The sequence below is a fragment of the Ictalurus punctatus genome, chromosome 9 (genome assembly GCF_001660625.3).
Source record: "Ictalurus punctatus breed USDA103 chromosome 9, Coco_2.0, whole genome shotgun sequence".
Taxonomy (NCBI): Eukaryota; Metazoa; Chordata; class Actinopteri; order Siluriformes; family Ictaluridae; genus Ictalurus; species Ictalurus punctatus.
Genome location: NC_030424.2, coordinates 92501 through 114150, shown reverse-complemented (window position 1 = coordinate 114150; position 21650 = coordinate 92501). Strand labels below are relative to the sequence as shown.

At 37.9% G+C, this 21650-nt stretch overlaps 2 protein-coding genes across 2 annotated transcripts in view; both read left to right on the top strand.

Annotated features, from left to right (window-relative positions):
- The first annotated feature begins 439 nt into the window (after positions 1–439).
- Positions 440–11268, top strand: tmem30b (transmembrane protein 30B). The gene is made up of 8 exons (XM_017475839.3): positions 440–614; positions 2243–2439; positions 5497–5601; positions 5688–5795; positions 5894–5984; positions 6733–6876; positions 7768–7974; positions 8541–11268. Exons 2-8 carry the CDS (start codon positions 2254–2256, stop codon positions 8723–8725), a joined length of 1026 nt encoding a protein of 341 aa, XP_017331328.1. The 5' UTR covers positions 440–614; positions 2243–2253; the 3' UTR covers positions 8726–11268.
- A 1975-nt stretch (positions 11269–13243) lies between these two features.
- Positions 13244–21650, top strand: part of smndc1 (survival motor neuron domain containing 1) — an 8979-nt gene continuing 572 nt past the window's right edge. Inside the window, exons 1-6 of the mRNA XM_017475840.3 lie at positions 13244–13408; positions 16978–17097; positions 20184–20326; positions 20567–20725; positions 21028–21181; positions 21301–21650. The exon at positions 21301–21650 is cut by the window's right edge and continues 572 nt beyond it. Coding sequence (XP_017331329.1) covers positions 16978–17097; positions 20184–20326; positions 20567–20725; positions 21028–21181; positions 21301–21438 — 714 coding nt within the window. The 5' untranslated portion in view covers positions 13244–13408 and the 3' untranslated portion in view covers positions 21439–21650. The remainder of the gene's footprint in view (positions 13409–16977; positions 17098–20183; positions 20327–20566; positions 20726–21027; positions 21182–21300) is intronic.

The window sequence follows — 21650 nt, the reverse complement described above, 5'->3', positions numbered from 1 at the left end:
ATGTGGACATGCAGGACACATTTAACACAGTTTAGTAGAGAGTAGGGAATCATTTCTACCCTGGTTTCTGAAATAATATTATTACAGATTGTAATATTTTATACGATTTTGTTGTCATTTTTTTGAGTGCTATGATTATAGTGGACAATATATTATTAGAATTTATTTGTTTTTGTTTGATACTGGAGCTTTTTTCCCCTCATTTGTAAGTCGCTTTGGATAAAAGCGTCTGCTAAATGAATACATGTAAATGTAAGTAGACTGATAAAGATTGGATATAAATAGTCGTTTTAAACAAGAAAAGACAGCAGCTGAATCCCAGATGTATCTCTGTTGGATATTTAGTGTGCTATTTGGGGTGTAGATGATATTAATTGAAGATGTGGAGGAAATTGATTATTAATTCTTCACTTATGTAGTATGAAAACGAAGCCCCGCCTACAGGAAGTCAGTTCCAGTTTCAGGTAGTATTACAGGTAACGTGTAAGGTGTTTGGGCGTTATTTCATCGTCGACGATTTTTCTTTTTCTTTTTTTTTGGTAAAAGATACAACAGCAATAAGTTTAAACTCGGTTTCTTTGCACAGTTTGATTCAATTCCTCGTGGGCTTAAAGGTGAGTAGAGTCATGGGGAAAAAAGTTTACTCTAGAAGAGGCTATTATTATCGTTGCTATGCTTGTTATGCTTGACCTTATTGTTAAGGAAGTCTTTTCTGACTGTAAAGTGACAGAGTAACAACAAAATATTTTTGGAAATATTTGACCTAGGGTAGCCTATATGGTAAGATTTCACTGTGTTAAGTGGCCTATATTATAGGCCACTTAACATATAAGTTACAGGCCCTATAATATGTTTAATAATACACATTAAATCAAAATGTAACTCAAGGGGTGTTACGCAACAAAGAAAAACAACTGATCTTTGGTGAAGTATTCTCTAAGGAAACATATTTGGAAGGATTCTCCAGTGTCAGCCCTTTATAACAGTAATGCTATAACTTATGATTTCATCAACAGCAAAGTCTTCAGGATGGAGGATTTTGCACATTGATGTTTCTCTGTAACAAGTGTTATTTTTGTATTACTTTCAAGAGAGACAAAAATGTGAGACTGGTGAGAAAAATACTGTTTATAGTTGAAATAACTGATCCATGTAACAGAATGCTTTGTCATGTTTTATTCCTTGCAAAAGCTTGTAAAATAGTGAATGAAAATAATGTTGATTTTATTTTTATTTTTGTAACATTCAAGAAGCTACTAAAAGACCCATCTCACCTTTCCAGTATGACTTAACACAGAGTTGCGAGTATCGTAACAGAAGTCTTTTTATTGCTATATATATATATATATATATATATATATATATATATATATATATATATATATATATATATATATATATATATATATATATTGATATATATATATATATATATATTGATATATATATATATATATATATATATATATATATATATTGATATATATATATATATATATATATATTGATATATATATATATATATATATATATATATATATATATATATATATATATATATATATATATATATATATATATATATATATATATTGAGATATATATATATATATATATATATATATTGATATATGAACATATTGAACTAGCTAATAAGGAAGGCTGGCTGGTTAGCTAGCAGGCTAGCCATTGACAAAAAAAAAAAAGACCATTAAGTACCTAAGACGAACATTTACACAACATTTAGCAGAAGACATAGATTATAAGTGTGCATAATTACCAAATTTTACTCTATATGGCACATAATTAAATTGTAGGTAACCTAAGAAACATTTTAGACATCCATGGCAGAGCATTGCACTCCTAGTTTACATAACGTGGTTTAGATTTTCATTCCAATCCAAACTGTAGTGCTATCCGGTGGCTTGGCTCCTTCCCCTATGTAGACCAAGCTGTGAACATGCAGTGTGAAAAAAGAGTTCAAAGGTACTTTTTTTACAAAATGTAACACATTTTGCAGAGAACTGAGAAACTGTCCATTTCTAATTTTCACTCTGTTCACATAGCTGCCAAACATGTAAAGAGTTTTTGTTTGCCTCTTTTCATGAATGCTGTTTTGCCACCAATAAGATTAGATAATTCTCAATTTCAAATCAATTCTACGGTTCTAGAATTAGTCAGACTAAATGAGCACTTAAAAATGATTAACAGCCCAAATATCCTGATGTTCTCCTTCTTTCAGGTAGTGTCAGGATGAAGACCGAGCGGTCGATGGCCAATAGGCCAGATAACACCGCATTCACACAGCAGCGACTTCCCGCCTGGCAGCCCATTCTGTCTGCCGGCATCGTCATCCCTGGCTTCACTCTCATCGGCCTGGCCTTTATCGGCATTGGAGTGGCGCTCTTTGTCACCTCACACAACATCAAAATGCTAGAGGTAGGACAGAATATATTAGCTGAAAGTCTGGTTGAGCTTTTCCAAAAAATTGCATGTATACAATTTTTCACTTACCTCAAATGTAGTTAGACAGGCAAAGCATGTTTAATTTATAATCATGCCTCATCACACACTCCCAAATTCAGTAGAATGTCAAAAACTGTTGGTAAAATGAGCAGGCATAAATTCTACTAATGGTTTTCTTATTCACCAGTTTCATTCTTGCAATCAGTCTCTATCTGTATGATCAAACTCTGGTCATGTGTCAAATATGTGTATATCTGAGTGTAATATTTTAATAACTTGCCCTGTGATGGATTGGTACCCTGTCCAGGGTATACCCCACCTTGTGCCCGATGCTCCCTGGGATAGGCTCCAGGTTCCCCGCGATCCTGTAGGATAAGCTATATATAAAATGGATGGATGGATTTTAACAACCTGAAAAAAGCTTGATTTGCAGTTAAATAATCAAATGCAATATCAGCATTATCAATAATTATACCAAGTATAGTATGTACAATAATGTCACATTGTCATTGGAAACCTTATAGTAATATATATAATGTCATATATAATTTGTGCAGATATTTATCTTTTTCAGCCCATTAGTTAGCTTGTTGGTCCTTTGATTGAGTAACAGGAGCATTTGCATACTAGGGGCACCACAAATTTGCTGGCCTGAACGTGCAGTCTTTGACAGGTGAACCCAGTGGACCATGAAAAGATTCTTTGATATCCTCTCGTTTTTTCCATCATGCCACAGCCATCTATGGCCGGGAACCAAGAGAGTAAAGTTGGCCGTGCTGTCTGAGTGGGAGGCATGACTTTACTCGCTCTTTCCTGTCAATCGCAGCAACAGAAGCCGGTCATGAGTGTCTGTGGGCTCATGTATGCGGAAGAGGGCAGATGAGCGCTTTCGCCTGAATTTGTTAAGCTGCCCGAATGCTGCAGCAACGTTGTTGGCTGGCTTCATGTGATGGCCATTTTATTCATTTTGGAAGTCTGTTTTGTCTTTCAGGATTTTTGCTTATTTGTTGTTCATATAACTACTTGCAGGAGAGGTTGGAAAACGGTTCAGTTGTCAACCCTACTCTGGCCAAAACTGCTTCATAAAGCAAAAAGAAAAACAGGATACACTGCTTTCCTGTGATCTTGGACAACTCTTGTTCCTTGGATCCTTGTCAGATCTTGATAGCCTGCTGAATGGTTTCCTTTCACTGGTTCACTAAATCAACACCCATAAATCAGGGTGTGTTTAATGGAAATTAGATGTAGACAGGGATACACAGTATGCATATGACATGATTAGTGAGTGGGAGGTTCCTTGGTTCCCTGCAGCTGAAGCTAATTCATCATTTGCACTGAAAGCACTACTCATTTTGATTAACTAATACACCAATTTATTTTATCAAATTTTTATTTGTTGTTAGTCATGCGTCATTCTGTGCACTCTGCCGTGCACTTGTTTCAGCCATCGCTATCATAAAGTTCCACTTTTGTAACGTTAAAAGCTACGCCTCCTACCTGAATCTGAGTTAGGGATGCACCGATACCAGTACTTGGGTGTCGGCCCAATACTGTGCTCATCTACTCGTACTTGTAAAACTACCCCGATACAACCGCACTGATACCACTTTATGACAACGTGACTTAGCCTAACCTCTCGTCAGTTGAGCAGGTAGTCGGAAGAGGAGAAATGTCAGCAATTTGGAGATATTTTAAGATAGGTGATGATAAAAGTAGAGCAGACTGCAAAATATGCTCTGCTAAACTGTCAAGAGGAGGGGTAAAAAATAGCTCAATTAACACAAGCAATTTGATTAAACATCTAAAGAACAACCATAACGCCGAGTGCAAAGAGTTTGCTAATGCTAGCAGCGGGAAGCAGCAACAACTAACTTTTCAGCAAACGCTGGAAAAGCAAGAGAAAATGTCCAGAGACAAGCCACGGGCAGTAAAAAATAACAGAAGCTCTTGCCCAGTTCATTGCTCTTGATGACCAACCGTTGTCAGTTGTAGATAGTACAGGATTTCGTCGTCGTCTTGGTGTACTTGAGCCGATGTATGAGATTCCCAGCCGTCACCACATTTGATACCACAGACACCTTCAGCTTCACCACTGATATTTGGACTAGCAGTGTCAGCCCAATGTCTCTGATAAGTTTAACAGCACAGTGGATTGATGAGGATTTTACTCCCCAGAGAGTCCTTTTACAAGCAATGCAGTTTAGGGGTTCGCACACTGGCCAAGCCATAGCAGGTGCGTCTGATGACATGCTTCAGATGTGGGGCATTGCGAAAAGTACTCATCGGTAGTTGGTATCGGCAAGTACCCAAATGTATGTACTTGTACTTGGTCGGATAAAAAGTGGTATCTGTGCATCCCTAACCTGAGTGAAACTATTTTCTGAGAGTGATTAGGTGAGTATGGCTTTAGGATGGCCACTGCTTGCATTCAATTCAATTCAAAAGGCATTGTGTTGAAAAGATATTCAGTATAAGCATATTGTGAATAATGCTGCGTTCGAGATGAAGCTGCAACTTGTAATTGCTTACCTACAACTGTTAATAACCACTGATAACTATTGTAGAACAGTAAAAGTGCAGTTAAAGTAGCTCTGACACAGCAAAAAAAAGACACCGTTTGATGGTGGTGTCCATGTTTTCTATTTCCTCTTCACATTGAACATGCTGAGGTGGGATATGACGTTGTTCGGACTTACAGATTACCACTTACATGAACGCAGCATAAGAGTCCTGGGATGAGCACAGGTCAGCTATTATGAATACGGCAGCAGCTTTTATGTACAAGTCTGCAGTATCCAGGTGAAATTGCGCACTAAAGCAAGAGTCTTGGACATAAACTGCCTATGGGAAATGAGTCTATAAGCGACTGAAATCTATAAGGTTCCATTTTTAGTACTACGTTACACTCCTAGTTGCAGTGAAAAATACTGTTCTAACACTAAATATATTCTAGTTGACTATTTTTCTCAGTCTAATTGTATGAATGTCATTGTGACTTAACTATTACTTTAACCTTTTATTGTGTAACAGAGGGATTACACAGGCAGTTCGAACGATTCTAACTGCCTCCAGTGCACCAACCCTACTACAAACTGCGTATGTGCGGTCAATTTCTCCTTCAGTGAGCTTTTTGAGGTACCCTCATTTTCATTCATCTTACATCATTGTGTGACCTGTCTAAACATTGCTGTTAAATGACGAGGTAAACATCTTGTTTTCAGGGCCCTGTCTTCTTCTATTATGCCCTGTCTAATTACTATCAGAACTACAGATCATACGGAGTGTCCGTAGACCCCAACCAACTGGTGGGGCAGACACAGTACATTCAGGTATAGTCTTGCCTTATGCATCTTTTGCAATTGTTAATCATTTATTGTAATATTTATTCCAGTCTGTTTCATTTGAATATTTTTCTAAACCTCTACAGTCTCCAGAAAGCACCTGCTCTCCTTATCAGAAGGATTCCAGTGGGAAATCTATTGTTCCCTGTGGATCCATAGCGAACAGCATGTTCAATGGTACCACATTACAATGCTCCTGACACCTACTCAATCTGATTTCTTGGCAAACCAAATTTGGAAGAAAGACCATGCCTAAGACTAATGCTTCTTAGCTAACATATTCTCTGTTTGGTGAAGTTGTGTGTAAATGCTTTGTTGTAGGCCATACTCAACGAAAAATTTCCTGCCAGATTAAAAAAAAAAAAAAAAAAAGATTCTGTAATGCTGATATTTTTGCACTCGCATGCATATATAAATAAAGGCCAATCATCCTTAAAATCAGCGGCACATCAGTTACCATAGACGCACACCAACTCTTCCTCCTGTTAGAGGGCATCATTTCTTTCAAGTCATTAATATGAAATTAATTTCACAACATTAGCACTAAGTTTCTCTGTGTAATTGAAAAGTGTAAAGTGAGTCACCTTATACATAAATGTACACAAAACTCAGGATGATACAAATGATTTTCCGACTATTTTCACAAGAAGTACATATCTTCTGCAAATGATGTACAAATAATTTCATTTGTATCCAGCTTGATAAATGAGGTCCTACCCTGTATCAAACACACCTCACGGTTTATATTTTTGTTCTCTGTTCAGACTTTAATCTTTCTCAGCAAGAATATTTTGGCCTTGTAGCTCCAAAGGCTATTGAAATCAGAATGATTCATTAAAGGCTTTCACATATATTGTAATAAATGAGCTTTTAACTTTCTTCTATAAACACACATACTCTTAATGACTTTGTGTTTTCTGGAAAGACTCCTTTAAGCTGTACCAGATTGTCAATGGGCAGAAGATGCCGGTTCCATTTGACAGGAAAGGAATTGCATGGTGGACGGATTACAATGTCAAATACAGGAATCCTGCTCCTGTCAACGGCTCCTTTGCTCAGGCTTTTGCCGGTATTTATCCAAGTTACATTCTTGCATTATAAAATTAACTTGAATGGTCATTATTGACTGAGTGAGCTAACACTTCCAGTCAGTTGTACGACAAAGATTTGATGGATTAAATCGTTTGAAATGGATCATTGGTATTCAAATAATTTGTCTGTTTTTCTGTATAAATACTATATGCAAAAGATAACACCTAACAACAAACAAGGTTGAAGCTGGTGTGTCCTTCGCCAAGCTTATTTTCTCCAGTGTCAGGTGCTTTTCTTAAAGCAAAAAAACCCACAAACTGGGTTTTAGTCTTTTATTAACTTTAAGAAAAGGGGGAAAAAACAAGGCAGAGAGAGCAACTTATATCTGCGATCACGAAAGCTATAAAAAGGAGCTATCTTGTTTCATGGACCATTCCACAAAATTAAATGAAGCTGTAAATGGGTCAAAAGTATCCTGAATCATTTTTAATGAATTGAAAATGTTGAATTATTGTGGTTTTAGATGAATACAACACCTCAGGACATGCTGTTATAGGAAAATAATCAACTTTGGAGTGGTAACAGTAATTCCACTTCATTTTACGCCACATCATGAGAAACATGGAAAAATGAACACCTATGGGAGATTTTGGACTGATCTTTTGATGTTAGATAAAAACACCAATTGAGGGGATATTTTTTTGGAAGAATGGTGTTCATCTCCCCAGTACATTTCCAGAAGCTTCCAGAGGTCAAGTGTCTTGTAAGGTGGCCCAACAGCTTCCCAAGACACTCAATGTTATTTTTCCTTTAATTTGCCACCTGTTTGTATATAATGCAGCAAGCATCAAACTGTTATGTGTGAGAAAAAGTTGTGATTGTCGATCCAATGCCTAATAATTTAAATCGCTTATATTTTCTTTCTCAGGTACAACAAAGCCCATAAACTGGCCAAGTCCAGTGTACGAGCTGGACCCAAATGACCCTGCCAATAATGGTTTCCTGAACCAGGACTTCCTGGTGTGGATGAGGCGTGCAGCACTTCCTAACTTCAGGAAGTTGTACGGGCGAATCACAGGGGGAGTTTATGCAGATGGCTTGCCTGCGGGTAACTATACCTTAGAGATCAACTACAGTATCCTTCTATCAGCTGTAATTGACACCTTGCCCCTGTAGATCTTTCCATTTGAAGATTCTTGATAGTCAATTTACAATAGATTATTCATGAATGCCTTCCTTGTACCAATTTGAAAATAACCATTTTTTTCCCTAGAATTTGTTTGCATACAACTTCTATATATGATAGGTGGAACCCTATCAGCTACAAATGCACACAGACCGGTTTGTCTACTTGGGTGTAACCAAAAAAAAAACTAGAGGAAAAATAAGAGCGACAAGGACGCATAGAGAATTAGTACGAGAGAATTAGTAAGGATTGAGTCTACGTGTGGCTGGTGTTTGATCACTTACACTTACACTGTTTTTCCATTTTGATTTCATTGGTGAATGTGAAAGCAGTTTTAATTTTAAGATTATTGTCGCATCAAATAACAAGTGACATTCACAGGCATTTTAGCATTTTGAAAGAATCACTTGTTGTTTTTTTAATCACTAGTTTGTGCTGGTCGTGTGTGTTTGTGTGGTTTAGAGATTTTAGAATAAGGCATTTCTATGTGGTTTGATCCTTAACCTACAATCCAGATTATCCTGTTCAGAGCTTTGATGGGAAAAAGACAGTGGTGTTCACCAATGTTTCCTGGATGGGAGGAAAGAATCAGTTCCTGGGCATTGCCTACCTTGTAATGGGTTCTCTCTGTGTTGTCATGGCAATAGTCATGCTCATCGTTTATGCAAAATTCAAATTTTCAGACGACGATAGTGCATAATGTGGTTGTACTTGCGGATGTAGTGTGAAAGATTGTGTATTGTCACCTTTAGTTCTTTTGCTAGTCCTCAGAACGTCCCAGCCAGATCACAGGTTTTGCTATTTCTGTTCACAGGTTTTGCTATTCTATTTTGATCAGTGTTTTAGAGCTATTCGTAACATTTTACAGGTTTGATTCTGAAACAGAGTAAAATACTCTACCACGAACATACGGAGTACACTGTACACATACAGAGTACATATGGTAAATAAGGCAGATCGATTAACAAATCAGTTGAACTAAAGGTGAAGAAATATTTTTTTTATCCAGGATTTAAGAAAAAATACAGCCTTGCATAATAGGCTCTATAATTAATGTCAGTGGCATCCAAGATTCCGAGTTGTCTTTCTTTTTCTTTTTTTTGGTTTAAACTTCTTTCATGAACATATTGATCTCTATTATCACTGTTTTCACTACATTACCCACAATGCCATTTGATTACCTGCTGATAGTGGTACCGTTCTACCTAATGAAAGCGATGCAGCAGCACTTTAATCCTTTTAGTCTGTCCAACTCTCACATCCTCATCTGTACACTCTGCTCAAACGGTTCAGCTTTGTACATGTACCATCATGCCCGTCATCTCGTAGTCACCAGCGAGCTAAGCCAAGTTTTTGCCATAACTCAGTGCAACCACATAGTGTAACGGCATGTCCTTCTGGAGCTTTGAATTTAATGTTTGCCGTCGCTAGTACTTCTACATAAACAGCAGAACCTGAGCATTATCGCTTACTATATGTCTGAGAGCATTTAAATTATTTCTCCTATTAAACGCCATTGGAACTGTGCTAGTAATGTGATGCGTTTCCCACATGTGACATCAGCACGTCACGACACTAGCGTCTAACAACAAATAATGAAAATACAGCACCAACCAGCAAATTAACACAAGAATCCCTAAGCACATCACATATATATTTCAATAGAAGCATATTTAATGTGTCTCAAGGTGGAGTTTTCTTTGAAATGATACACTGACTCCAAATTAGACACAAATTAGAGGCAGATCCCATTGTCTTACAAAAAAAACAACACATGGACGTTAATACATTTAATGTTAAACATTTGCTGTCCTCAAACTAATTTTTTCCTTCCTCTTCACTCTTCGTTTGTATTTGTGCTCAGAAAGATGAGTAGTACTCTTAGGCTCTGGTTGCCACAAAGCTTGGCATCAGTGTGATTCATAGGGAATGTTTGTAAGCTAATTTATCTCCTTCAAAGTATATTAAAATCCTTACAGCCCTAGTTGAACGCAACCACGCTGATTTTTCTATCTCAGTGTTTATTTAATTCCAAGTAAACAATCATCTTAATTCACCCCATATATGAGGATTTGTGACTGTTACTAAGCATGCGTGATTTAAAATTATTGAGCTTTAAAATGAGTATGTTTACTTTCCTGACTTTGTTATTAAGCCAAATCTAATGACAATTTATTAATTATCTGAAATGCATCATTTAGCTGTATTATCAGAAATAGTCCTAATTTAAGATTAATTAATTATATGCCTTTTGTATTCTAGGGCTTTTTTTCAGAGAAACGCTTTACCTCTGCGTTCAAAACTTCTCTCTTTTTTAAAATCAGATGGTAGTGGGTGAGGACCTTTCAGGGACTGCTGCACTTTTGTTTTTTTATACATTGTTGTCTCAGGGTGTGTAAAATCTGGGTAAATGTTTTTGTTTTTATTTTTTAAATTGCTGTTTTGTAACTGTGTTGGAAAAGCCAAGCTTATGCCAGTGTAACACAACATTGCCTTACTTGTATTCATGCCAACTTCAGTGACTTTCAGATAGAGATAAAGGTGCAGTATGGGAGAACTTGTGTATTTAAAAGCTTTATATTGCTGTGATGAGCAAAAAATCAATGCATTTAACCCTCTTTCTCTGAATTGCAGCTTTAAGGTCAAAATCTAGGTGTTGAGTCAATTTCTATTCAATGGTATGATCCTATCTCGACACTCTTTTCAACAAGCCCTCATAGGATCTGTTCAGGCCCTCATAGATATAGACTTCAGGAGTAGAACTCACCCGGAATCATTGTGTTCTGATGCAATTTAATTTCTGGTTCTGATAAAAAGGCAGACAAAGCTGTATATGTGAATTCACAAAATGTATGTTACACTCACACTTCTCAAAAACATACTGCATTACAATGTTTACTTGGACTGTTAATTGGCTCACTAGCTCATGCTAGCCTAGTACCCATTAGGTGACAAAGATTTAAAAGAAAGTTTGTAGGAAATGTCTTCACTCAGGTGTGTTTCTATTTTAAAATTGGCCCTTGTTTAGCAAGTGGCCACTTGTGTGATGTAGGTGTTCAAGAAGTGAGGGGATGTCTGAGGCATGTTTAAATATTTAGTATTGAAGCAGGGTCTGCTATGTTACGGTTAGTGCCATGTCAGATAAATGTTTGTTTCCAATTTAAAACAAAATGTATGTTTAGTAGAATTACAATTTTGAGTGATGACGTTGCTTTATTTAGAAATAAACAATCTGAAATCTGACTGTCCTGTATAGTGGTTATTTTCAGTTATTTGTAGATTATATGTGTACTTTATAGAAAAGCAATCACACTGGGAAGAAAATGCAATATACAGATGGTATTGCTTTTTATTTGTGACATGAGGACTGCGTGCCATGCTGAAAAGTAAAACCTTTCATCTCTTTGCTTTATCGTTTTTTTTTTCCCTTCACAGTAAAAACCAAAAGCAATGTGTTGTTGTTGTTGTTGTTGTTTTTAAATTAAGGTCATTAAGTGCTGATCTCATCAGAAGTCAATCTGATACTCCTTTCCATTACATTTCACTTTAGTTGGTGTGTTGCAGTGGTGACATACTGAAACGCAATCATTTCCATAAATAATGGAATGAGAATAATGATTCAGCAGAAATGTGTTGTTGGTATGTATGTAACCACAATGCCATGAAACCACAAGTGAAATTAAATGGGTGCAGCTCTAGTCATGAAAGCTGTGCTGTGACTACAAGTTGGCAGAGCAATTGAAGAATTGCCAAAAATTAAATAAGTAATATTTAATGTAATTGTTTAATTAACAGGTTATGAAGAGTTTGAAGGGCTTTATTTCTTACTTTAGAGGTGATCTGGCTCTTTTTTTTCAGGCTCCTTAAGTTCATAATTTTGAACTGCCCAAGATGACGACAAATTTATTGAAGGTTTTTCCACGAACATGTTCATAACACATAAGGTGCATTTGAAATGAAATAGCAGGTGTAACTAAACAAACATTACCAAGATGGATTACATTCTAGTCTAGACTAAGCAAAGATTGACCATTCAAGAATGAGATGCTAAATCTATTAACACATTTAAGCAAGAATAATTAAAAATATATTTTATTGGTTATATTTCAAGGCAGTTTGGTTGTAGTGGGCTCGGACAGACACAATAATGTTTGTGTCCCCCCCCCCTGAGAGCTGTTTATATATGGCATTAAATCATTAGAGTACCACTGAGGCATCAATAAACTTCAAAATTCAACTTGTTTGTTATAGGGTTACTAGTAATAGGGGTGAATATGCAGGCTAATAGCCATTATTCATTAAAGATGCTAACTTTGCAACCATGCTTTGCTTTCAAAATCCTGACAAATTTTTTTACATGTAATATTCTTTGTAGCTCTAATCTTAGTAACATAGTTGAAATATCAAGCTGGATGAGGCCAAGCAATGCTGACGATATTTTATTATGGCAAACAGTTGAGGGAACATACTTTTGTCTTGGCCATATGCTGCTAGAAAGGGTCTTTTGATGAAACTTCATGGTTGTCTTGTGACATGATTGGCTGGTTTTTAGTCTTCCTTTAACTGGGTTGCAACTATATTGTGGGATATGACTTACATTTACATTTATTCACTTAGCAGACGCTTTTATCCAAAGCGACTTACAAATGAGAAAGATACAAGCAAAGACATAAATGTATTATTATTATTATTATTATTATTATTATTATTACTATAATTTAAAAGAAGTTAATCATGCAAAGGAATATGACCACAATTTGACCATACAAAAAATTAAATTTTAAATGTTTTATTATATTTGACATGCAAAATGATTATCAACAAGGTTGGAGATGAGAAGAGAGACTGTGGGGTACACTAAGATTATTTTTATATATATATATATATATATATATATATATATATATATATATATATATATATACACACACACACAAATATTTTATTTGGATTTTGTAATAGGACAATGTGCATACATTCCCTGCATGTATTCTTTGAACCATGTGTTTTATTACTGTTTTATGTAGGCTATGTTAAAACATGCATGTTAATAAATGTAAAATCAGTGGGACACAAATGTTACCGCAATCCCCTCGTATTAATTCCCCCTAGTAATCATGAAAACAGCGTATTTTCGTCGCCATTTTAGTTTGTGAACTGCGACGCGCTACTTAGCGTTTACTCTGAACTGCTTATATCGCGAGAGCAGTGCTACAATGCGAAAAACGTCACTTCCGGTTGCGCGTTGTGTTGTCGTCGGCCAGGAGAAAGGACACAACGAAACCGTTCGTTTTCGCTAGATTCCAAGTGTACATGGGCGATTCAAAGCAACATTAGCGCTGTAATAGATTTTAAAGAGTGGTGTTTTGGTGCACATAGAGAGGTAAGAGCACTGCTGATGTAGTTAAATGGGTAAAATCCGTCAGTTAGACAGTCCGCGGCTCCTGGGCCTGAGATGCTGCAGCGCGTTAGCATTTCTTCCTGATAGCTGCAGTATCTGCTCTTAAACAAACTGACCTAATAAGCTACTGTCCTTAAATAAGTTTAGTTAACGACTAAAACATATATTTAACAAATTCGCAATGTAACGTATACTGTAGTGAGTTATTTCTTCAGGAAACGTGTTAATCCCCGGCTTAGAGGCCTGTCTTTGGGGCGTACTGGTTATTTCTCAAAATGGTTCACAAGTAAATTAATCAAATAAATCATTCTGTACGTATTAATAATCAGTTCAGTAGCGTATGCTGGTTGTGAATAAAGAAAAATCTCTAGCGGTCGCACGGTATTGTCAATAGAAATGTTATTAAACCGCAGTGTCGCTAACTCTTTTAAGGGGAAAGTCGCTACAAGTCGCCGGATGACGCAAGGGACCAGTTTGCTGTTAAGATACATTTTTGAATCCATAAGATGGCAATTCAGGATTTGAGCTAGTAGCCTCCAGTTGATATGTGGCCAACTTTGACAATTCTTTTTCACAAAGGAATATTTTAGCTGATATGTTTTATATAAATGAAATGTGTGTTTTGCCGAAATGAATTTCTACCAATCTGAGCCACAGATTCTAATGAAGTATTATATATGTATTTTCTATATATGTATACTTGTATTATATAGCAAGTAGACAGATAGGAAATGGGTATGTATGGAATAACTCCCTTTTATTACTCGTAATAAAAGGACAAAGAAGTGTGTGAGTGGGACAAAAACTGGTGATCGATGATTGGTTGTTGGGAAACTGGTGGCAAGTCTGGTGAACCTGCAGTTTCAATTCGTATAGCACTCGTACACCTTGAGACCACCCTGAGATGGTCGTCATGTAAAGTCTCATTTATTTACATAGTGTTTGAAAACCGTACTGTAAAACCAAGGTGAATGAATCCACAGATCATATTGAAATCACAAGAAAGCTGAGTCATAGGCTACTTTTACATAGATAGCGGTAGTCTAATTACTGACCTTATTCTGAATAAAACAATATTCTGTTTAAGGTATTTACATGAGTTACTTTTAGAATATTCCTTTCATGTTCCCGTTATAGAACATAAAGCGATTAACGGCATGTCATTATGTCCCCACGCCACACGACGTCCGACGTTCCCTCCAGAATTCGTTATGGTACTGTATACAGTGTTAATTTTTATTTTCACTAAAGCTTCAAGTGCAGTTAATTATTTGTCGTGCTGTACGTGCAAATAGACGACTGCTTGAAGCCAGGGCCCGCGTCCTAAACTAGTTACTTACCTACTATATAGTAGCCGAAATACGTGTATCTCGCCTACTATATAGCAGGGAAGTATGCAGTTTTGGACACAGCCGTGCTCTCTTGTTTGCCGTCAAATGGTTGAGCATTGCCGTGTGTGTACGTGTCCTGTCGCAAAATGCGGTGTAAACTCCAACATGACGTTAATAGTGTGATTAAGGTGTGTACATGTCTATAATGTGCATCGATAATGCGACTAAAGCAGGAGTACTCCACACGTCTTAATTCCATTTGTGTTTACATCGAGAATGACTTTAGTCAGATTAAGGTAATAAAAAAATTGCTGTTTACATGCTAGTTTCTTAGAGTATTGTCTTAATTGGGTTAATATTGGATTATTCTTATCCATGTAAACGTACTGATATTGACTCAAAATACGTAAAAATTTGTTCCAGAAGGCTGTAGGAGAGTGCGCTCTTACCGTTTTCCAAATGGGATCGTCTTTGTCAGAGCATGCAAACACAGGCAGCCTCCTAAGTGGAAGAATGAATGAATGAAGAAATTTTAACTGTCCATGATGCCAATGTCAGATATTTGATTGTCACAATACTATTGCATTAGAGATGTGTTTTTACCAATTTGTTCTTCGACATAGTCATTATTAACATGGCGCTTTGCTTCAGAGGTCTTAAGTGTCTCGTTTCCAATGTGAAATGTACAGTGTCTACGTGTCATGTGAATGAATGAATGAATGCCTTTTATTGTCACTATACATATGTACAATGAAATTAAGAGCCACTCCTTTTTGTTCCGTGCAAACATGTACATTCAATACACAAGAAGAATAAACAGATAAATACACAGATAAATAAACAAGATGAATAAACATGGTATACAAGATATGCAAGATAGATATTGGGGTGGATGGGGGAGGTGCTATGAAATGCACAGTTTTGAGACACTATATACATATGCTGTGGACTCAGTACATGTATTTGTTTATAATGGTAATAGCTTTCGGGAAGAAACTATTCTTAAATCTACTAGTCCTTGTTTTGATGCACCTGTAACGTCTCCCTGAGGGCAACAGATTGAACAGATCAAAGCCAGGGTGAGAACTGTCCTTAATGATGGTTTTTCCTCTGCTGATCCATCAGGGAGGGGAGAGGGCAGCCAATGATCTTCTGTGCTGCTCTTACTACTCTCTGAAGCCTCTCCCTGTCTGCTGCGGTGTAGCTACCGTACCACACCGTGATACAGTATGTCAGCAGGCTCTCGACAGACGAGCGGTAGAAGATCAGCAGCAGATTGGAGTCCAGATTGTACTTCCTGAGAACCCTCAGGAAGTGTAGTCGCGTTTGAGCCTTCTTGATAACCGCTGTGATGTTGTCCGTCCAGGAGATGTTTGCAGAGATAAGGACGCCAAGAAACCGGACGGTGTGGACCTTCTCCACACACTTACCATTAATGAAGAGGGGGGCCAGTCAGTGTTGTGTTTTCTGAAGTCTACAATAAGTTCCTTGGTTTTCTTGGTGTTTAGAGTCAGATTGTTCTTTGAACACCAGGCTGCCAAGTTTAGGACTTCCTCTCTGTAGGCTGCCTCCTCTCCTTTTGAGATAAGTCCGACCACTGTGGTGTCGTCAGCAAACTTGATAAGATTATTGTTGTAGACTGGTCTACAGTCGTATGTGTAGAGACAGTACAGGAGGGGGCTCAACACACAGCCCTGTGGAGAACCTGTGCTCAACGTGCGAGTGGAGGAGAGGTGGGGTCCGAGTCTCACTGTCTGGGACCGGTTGGTGAGAAAGTCCTTTATCCAGGCACACGTGAGGCAGGGAGAGAAACAGGCTCGGTACAGGTGGCTTGTGTGGTTGTTTTCTTAGCCTTGGCATAATACCGGACCTGCATCCCCGCTTTTGCTTCCTCTCCCTCCTCCGTCTGCGCCGCCTTCCAGAACCCGACAACAATCCACCGAGAGCCCGGCAATCTCGCTATGTCGTCTGGGATGTTGTGCGTGTGATGAAACATTCTCGAAATAGGTATGCGGTGTTGGTCCCCAATATCCATAAGGTTCTGACTTGTATAACGGATGTTCGTGGAACCGATAATGCTCAAACAAGTAATAAAGAAATAATACAAAAACGACAAAAGAGAGCACTGGAAAGGAGAGCCGTGAGCCGCAGCAACTGTGTGCGCTGTCATCTATGTGCATTGACGAGTGGCCCTACTTTAACACTGCTTGTGTTTTTCAGATGTCAGACGAGTTGGTGAAGCAACTGAGCAGCTACAGAGCTCAGCTCCAGCAGGTGGAAGCAGCGCTTTCTACAGACCCAGATAATGAAGATCTGCTCAAGTTGCAGAAAGATCTGCAGGTGAGACTCATAACAGTGTCCGTGTCTGAGTGGTTCATACAAATAGTAATATCACAGTCACTGTAGTCCAAATAGATAATTACTTCAGATTAGTGACAACCAGAGTGAAACAATCCAACTTAAAGACACTAAATCCTGACACTAAATACTATACCACTACTTGGACAGTAATGCCGGATGCAAGTCAAATCACAGGTTTATATCAATGTGCCCGTTCTAATACATTATCATTTCCATAGTAACAAGTCACAGGGATTTGTATGACAGATGATCCACATAATCTCAGGCTGATGATAAACAAACCACAGACATAAAATGGTTGATATGGTGACGCTTTCACTAAGGCAAGGTTTATTTAACATTTACAGAAAGAGTCGCCAGTGTGAGTGCTTTGTAAAAGTTTTCCACTGGGGTAAAGACTGTTTCAGGGGGTTGTTGCAGATCCTCCAAGACTAGCATGAAAGGGAAATCTGGGCTAAAATCATTTAGTGTGCATTCAGCATGAGGGAATCAAAAAGGATAGATGTTATAGGTAACTGGTTAGAAAAAAGAACTGAGATCAAGGAGTAAATACTGACTTGACTTAAAACAGATTTTTTCATATATTTAAAATCCATAGACTGAGTGCCACAAGTATAAACTTCAAATTAAAACTTTACATTAACACAAATGTTTGTCCAATTTATCTCTCTTTTTATACACATACATAAAGAGGACCTTTCTTCTTTTTCGGACCTTAAAAAAGCGTCCTAAATTTGAGAAAATGTCCGGGATTTGGCTTTAGTTTCATAACAATGTGCTTATGGTCTAATACTGTGTCATTTGTGCGCATGTTTGCATTGCTTTAACCCCTCTCTGTAATTCCTGGCTTCTCGCACACCGATTGGTCGATTTATAAAAGGCTTACTGCAAATACTGGCCACATTCCTGCCTCTCAACCATTAGCCTACTCTCAGTGAACGCGCAAAGGTGAAGCGCTGTTGTGTTTGGTGTCAAACAGTTGCTTGACAGTAGCAGCAAATGACAGCTGTCCTGAGCAAAACAACGCCCATGACCATAATAAGGTCATTTTTTTATTTCATGTTGTCACATTGCTTCGTATTACATGGCCATTCAGATGTGTAAATGATGGTAGAAGGTTCACTCGTAGCATCTAATATTTTTATTACATGGACATTCAAAGGGCAGCGTGAAACCAATTTTTATATATATATATATATATATATATATATATATATATATATATATATATATATATATATATATATATATATATATATATATGTATGTGTGTGTGTGTGTATGTGTATATTTGTGATGCTTTTATAGTGTATTTTTCAGTGTATTAAAGTTTGTAGTAACACTGTTTTGAACGCTATTTGACATTACAGATCTTGCTTGTGCTACCCACTGTTTATCACTGTGTCTACATCACGAGCGAGGAACAACGCGGCCTCATTGCTAATAGATCACTTACAGATTGCTCCCGTTATAATAAACAACGGAATTTACACTGCAAGCATGCAAATACAGCATATAATGACAATAATCTTGACTTAAACTAAACCTTTTAAGCACCTCGCACCAATTTCCCCATCCTCTTGCACACAGTGGAGCATTTTGTATATAAACATAAGTTTGTGTTCATGCATCACTGTTGTGCATCTGTGCCGCACAGAAAAATTTTCTGCTGTAAAGTTTGCAGGTTACCATCTTCTTCCTAGCATTTAATATAAAATGCTCACATGCCTTAGAGCAGAGGTTCTCAACCTTTTGTAACTAAAACCCCCTCAAGCCTTCCCTATCATGTGGCATGCCCCCCCCCCCCCCCCCCCCCCCCCCCCCCCCCCCCCCCCCCTATTGGAGGAGACCAGGTATAATTATCTTTTCTATATAAAATCTATATCTATCTGTGCACCTGATCTGTTTTTGATAGATAAATATATATATTTTTTTTGCTCTTGTGTTTTTGTACTTTTTTAATTACCTTTCATAATTAAAAAAAAAAAAAGTCTGTTTAAAAGAAAAGTCATTAAAGAGGTCTGAAGAGTCGCTATGTTGGCAACCCTGGTTTGCACTGACAGCTAGATAGAGGGCAGCTAAGCTCCGCCACTCCCTAGCAAAAAGAAAATGCAGAGGTAGAGGGATCGTGGGTTTTCCATTTACACACATTTCATTTGAAAAGCAATAAAATACACCCAAGTGATGCCCTGTCTGTATTTTTTATTTATTTATTTATTTTTTTCTTATTGAAAACATTTCGCGCCCCCTTTCTGATCTCTGCCCCCCTGGTTGAGAACCACTGCCTTAGAGGATTTGGGTCACACTTTTTTTCCGCGGTCACTTGACAGTTCTGCCTCTACCCTTGTAAAATTCATACACTAGACGGTATAGTGCGTAGTGTGTCATTTGGGACACAACTTTGGTCTGTACTCTCTGCCGTTTTTTCGATGCGTGTTTTCTGAACAGAAGTAACGCAATGAGTACACGTGCCGCACGCAGACCAACTAATAATGAGATTCGGTGATGACGATTTCATAATCGATTATTATCAATTAGTTGTTGGAGGTCTAATGCCATCTGACTTTGTGAACTGTTTTAGACAGTTTCTTGTGTTGATAAGGGGATGAATTCCATGAGGATAGTCTGAGATACCGCACCACTCAAGTGTGGACAAGTCATGAAATAGTTATATAAAAAAATTAAGTAATATTAAATAGCTTCATTGTGCTGCAACGAACAAGTAATTAGACTAAAACATGGTAGCTAATGTATAGTTTAACGCAAAATATGTTCACTGCAGGCAGGAATTCCAGCAACATCCTAGTAGGTGTTGGGCCCCAAAACAGCTTCAATAGGTGTCCAGTTGTATTGAGATCTGTTAACAGAAGGACATGGCAGCAGCACATTTGCATGTACAAGGGTTTTGTCTTGGTGCAAAGTCAACAGTCAAACCATTCAGTGAGCCCTTGTTCCCTACGGATGGGGTGGGGTCATCTATGAAGAGATCAACCAGGATAGTATTGTAATTATATGGTAAAGATGTTCTTTCTTTGACTTATTTATTTTTATCGTTTCATCTTTAGGAGGTGATCGAGTTGACAAAAGACTTGCTAACATCTCAGCCAGCAGAGGGCGTCGCTAGTACCAATAGTTCAGATGCTGCGCCACCGAAACACAGCTGGAAAGTAGGAGATCGTTGCATGACTGTGTGGAGCAACGATGGACAGTGAGTATCTCGCATGCACACAGACAGATTTGCACATTTGCATTCATACTTTTTGACAAGCAGCAGGCTGAATAAAAGACTGTGAGTATCTATTACTTTCCTTGCTTGTTTCACAGAATGGTGCATTTGGTGCGTCTGCACTTAGTTTACACCATGTTGAGACTGTGTGTTTTGTATTGTTGTGAGTGTGTAGTTTCATATGCCTGTACTCATCTGCTTACAGTGCTTTGTGCTTTGCAGGCAGTATGAGGCAGAGATAGAGGAGATCGACAGCGAGAACGGCACGGCTGCCATCACCTTCACCGGCTATGGCAATGCCGAGGTGGTGCCTCTGCACACGCTCAAAGCAGCTGAGCAGGCCAAGAGCAGCAAAGAGGAAGGAAGCAAACCCAAGTCCAAGTGAGTGTGCGTCAGTGGTCAGTATAAAGACAATTTCACAGTGTGTTTTGCTCAGTATGATGCTGTTGCTGAGTCTTTGGCACATTGTTATATTTTTTTAAATCAGTGTTTAACAATAAAAAAAAAATCTGGTTCCTCTCAAAGTTTCTTCGTCATGTCGTGTCAGTTTTTTTTCTTGTCACCGTCGCATCTGGTTTTCCCATATTAGAGATCTAAATGTGCATACGGTTTGGTTTGTGTGGCCGCATATCTGCGTTATTGTCATGTCAGTAATGGGATGCCTGATTGTGCTCCCCTTTCAGGAAGGAGCTGCAGGCAGAGCAAAGGGAATACAAGAAGAAAAAGGCACAGAAGAAAGTGCAGAGGATGAAAGAGCTGGAACAAGAGAGAGAGGACCAGAAATCCAAATGGCAGCAGTTCAACAATAAAGCTTATTCAAAGAACAAGAAGGGGCAAGTAAGTAACAGAGGCTTAAAGTGTCCAGTTTAACAGATCAGTAATCTTCCATGTTACACTTCTTTTCTATGATTCTCTGTCCACCCTCTTTCTGTTTTTTTTTTTTTTTTTCTTCTCAGGTAAAACGCAGTATATTCGCCTCTCCGGAGAGTGTGAACGGAAAAGTTGGTGTGGGTACATGTGGGATTGCAGATAAACCCATGACTCAATATAATGACACGTCCAAATACAACGTGAGGCATCTGATGCCACAGTGAGGTGTCTGTGCTCGCCCCCACCCCAAAAGATCAGCTAGTGGAGCATCAGACCTGGGTCTGGACAATGAACGGAACCAGCTATACAATTTCACCGCATTTTTATTTTGGGACATGGAAAAAAATGTTATTTTTGAGATGTAAGAAAAAGTAGTAGCCTAGCTGTTGATTTCATAAGTTGTGAGTACGAAAGTGCTTTACAGCTCCAAACTAAA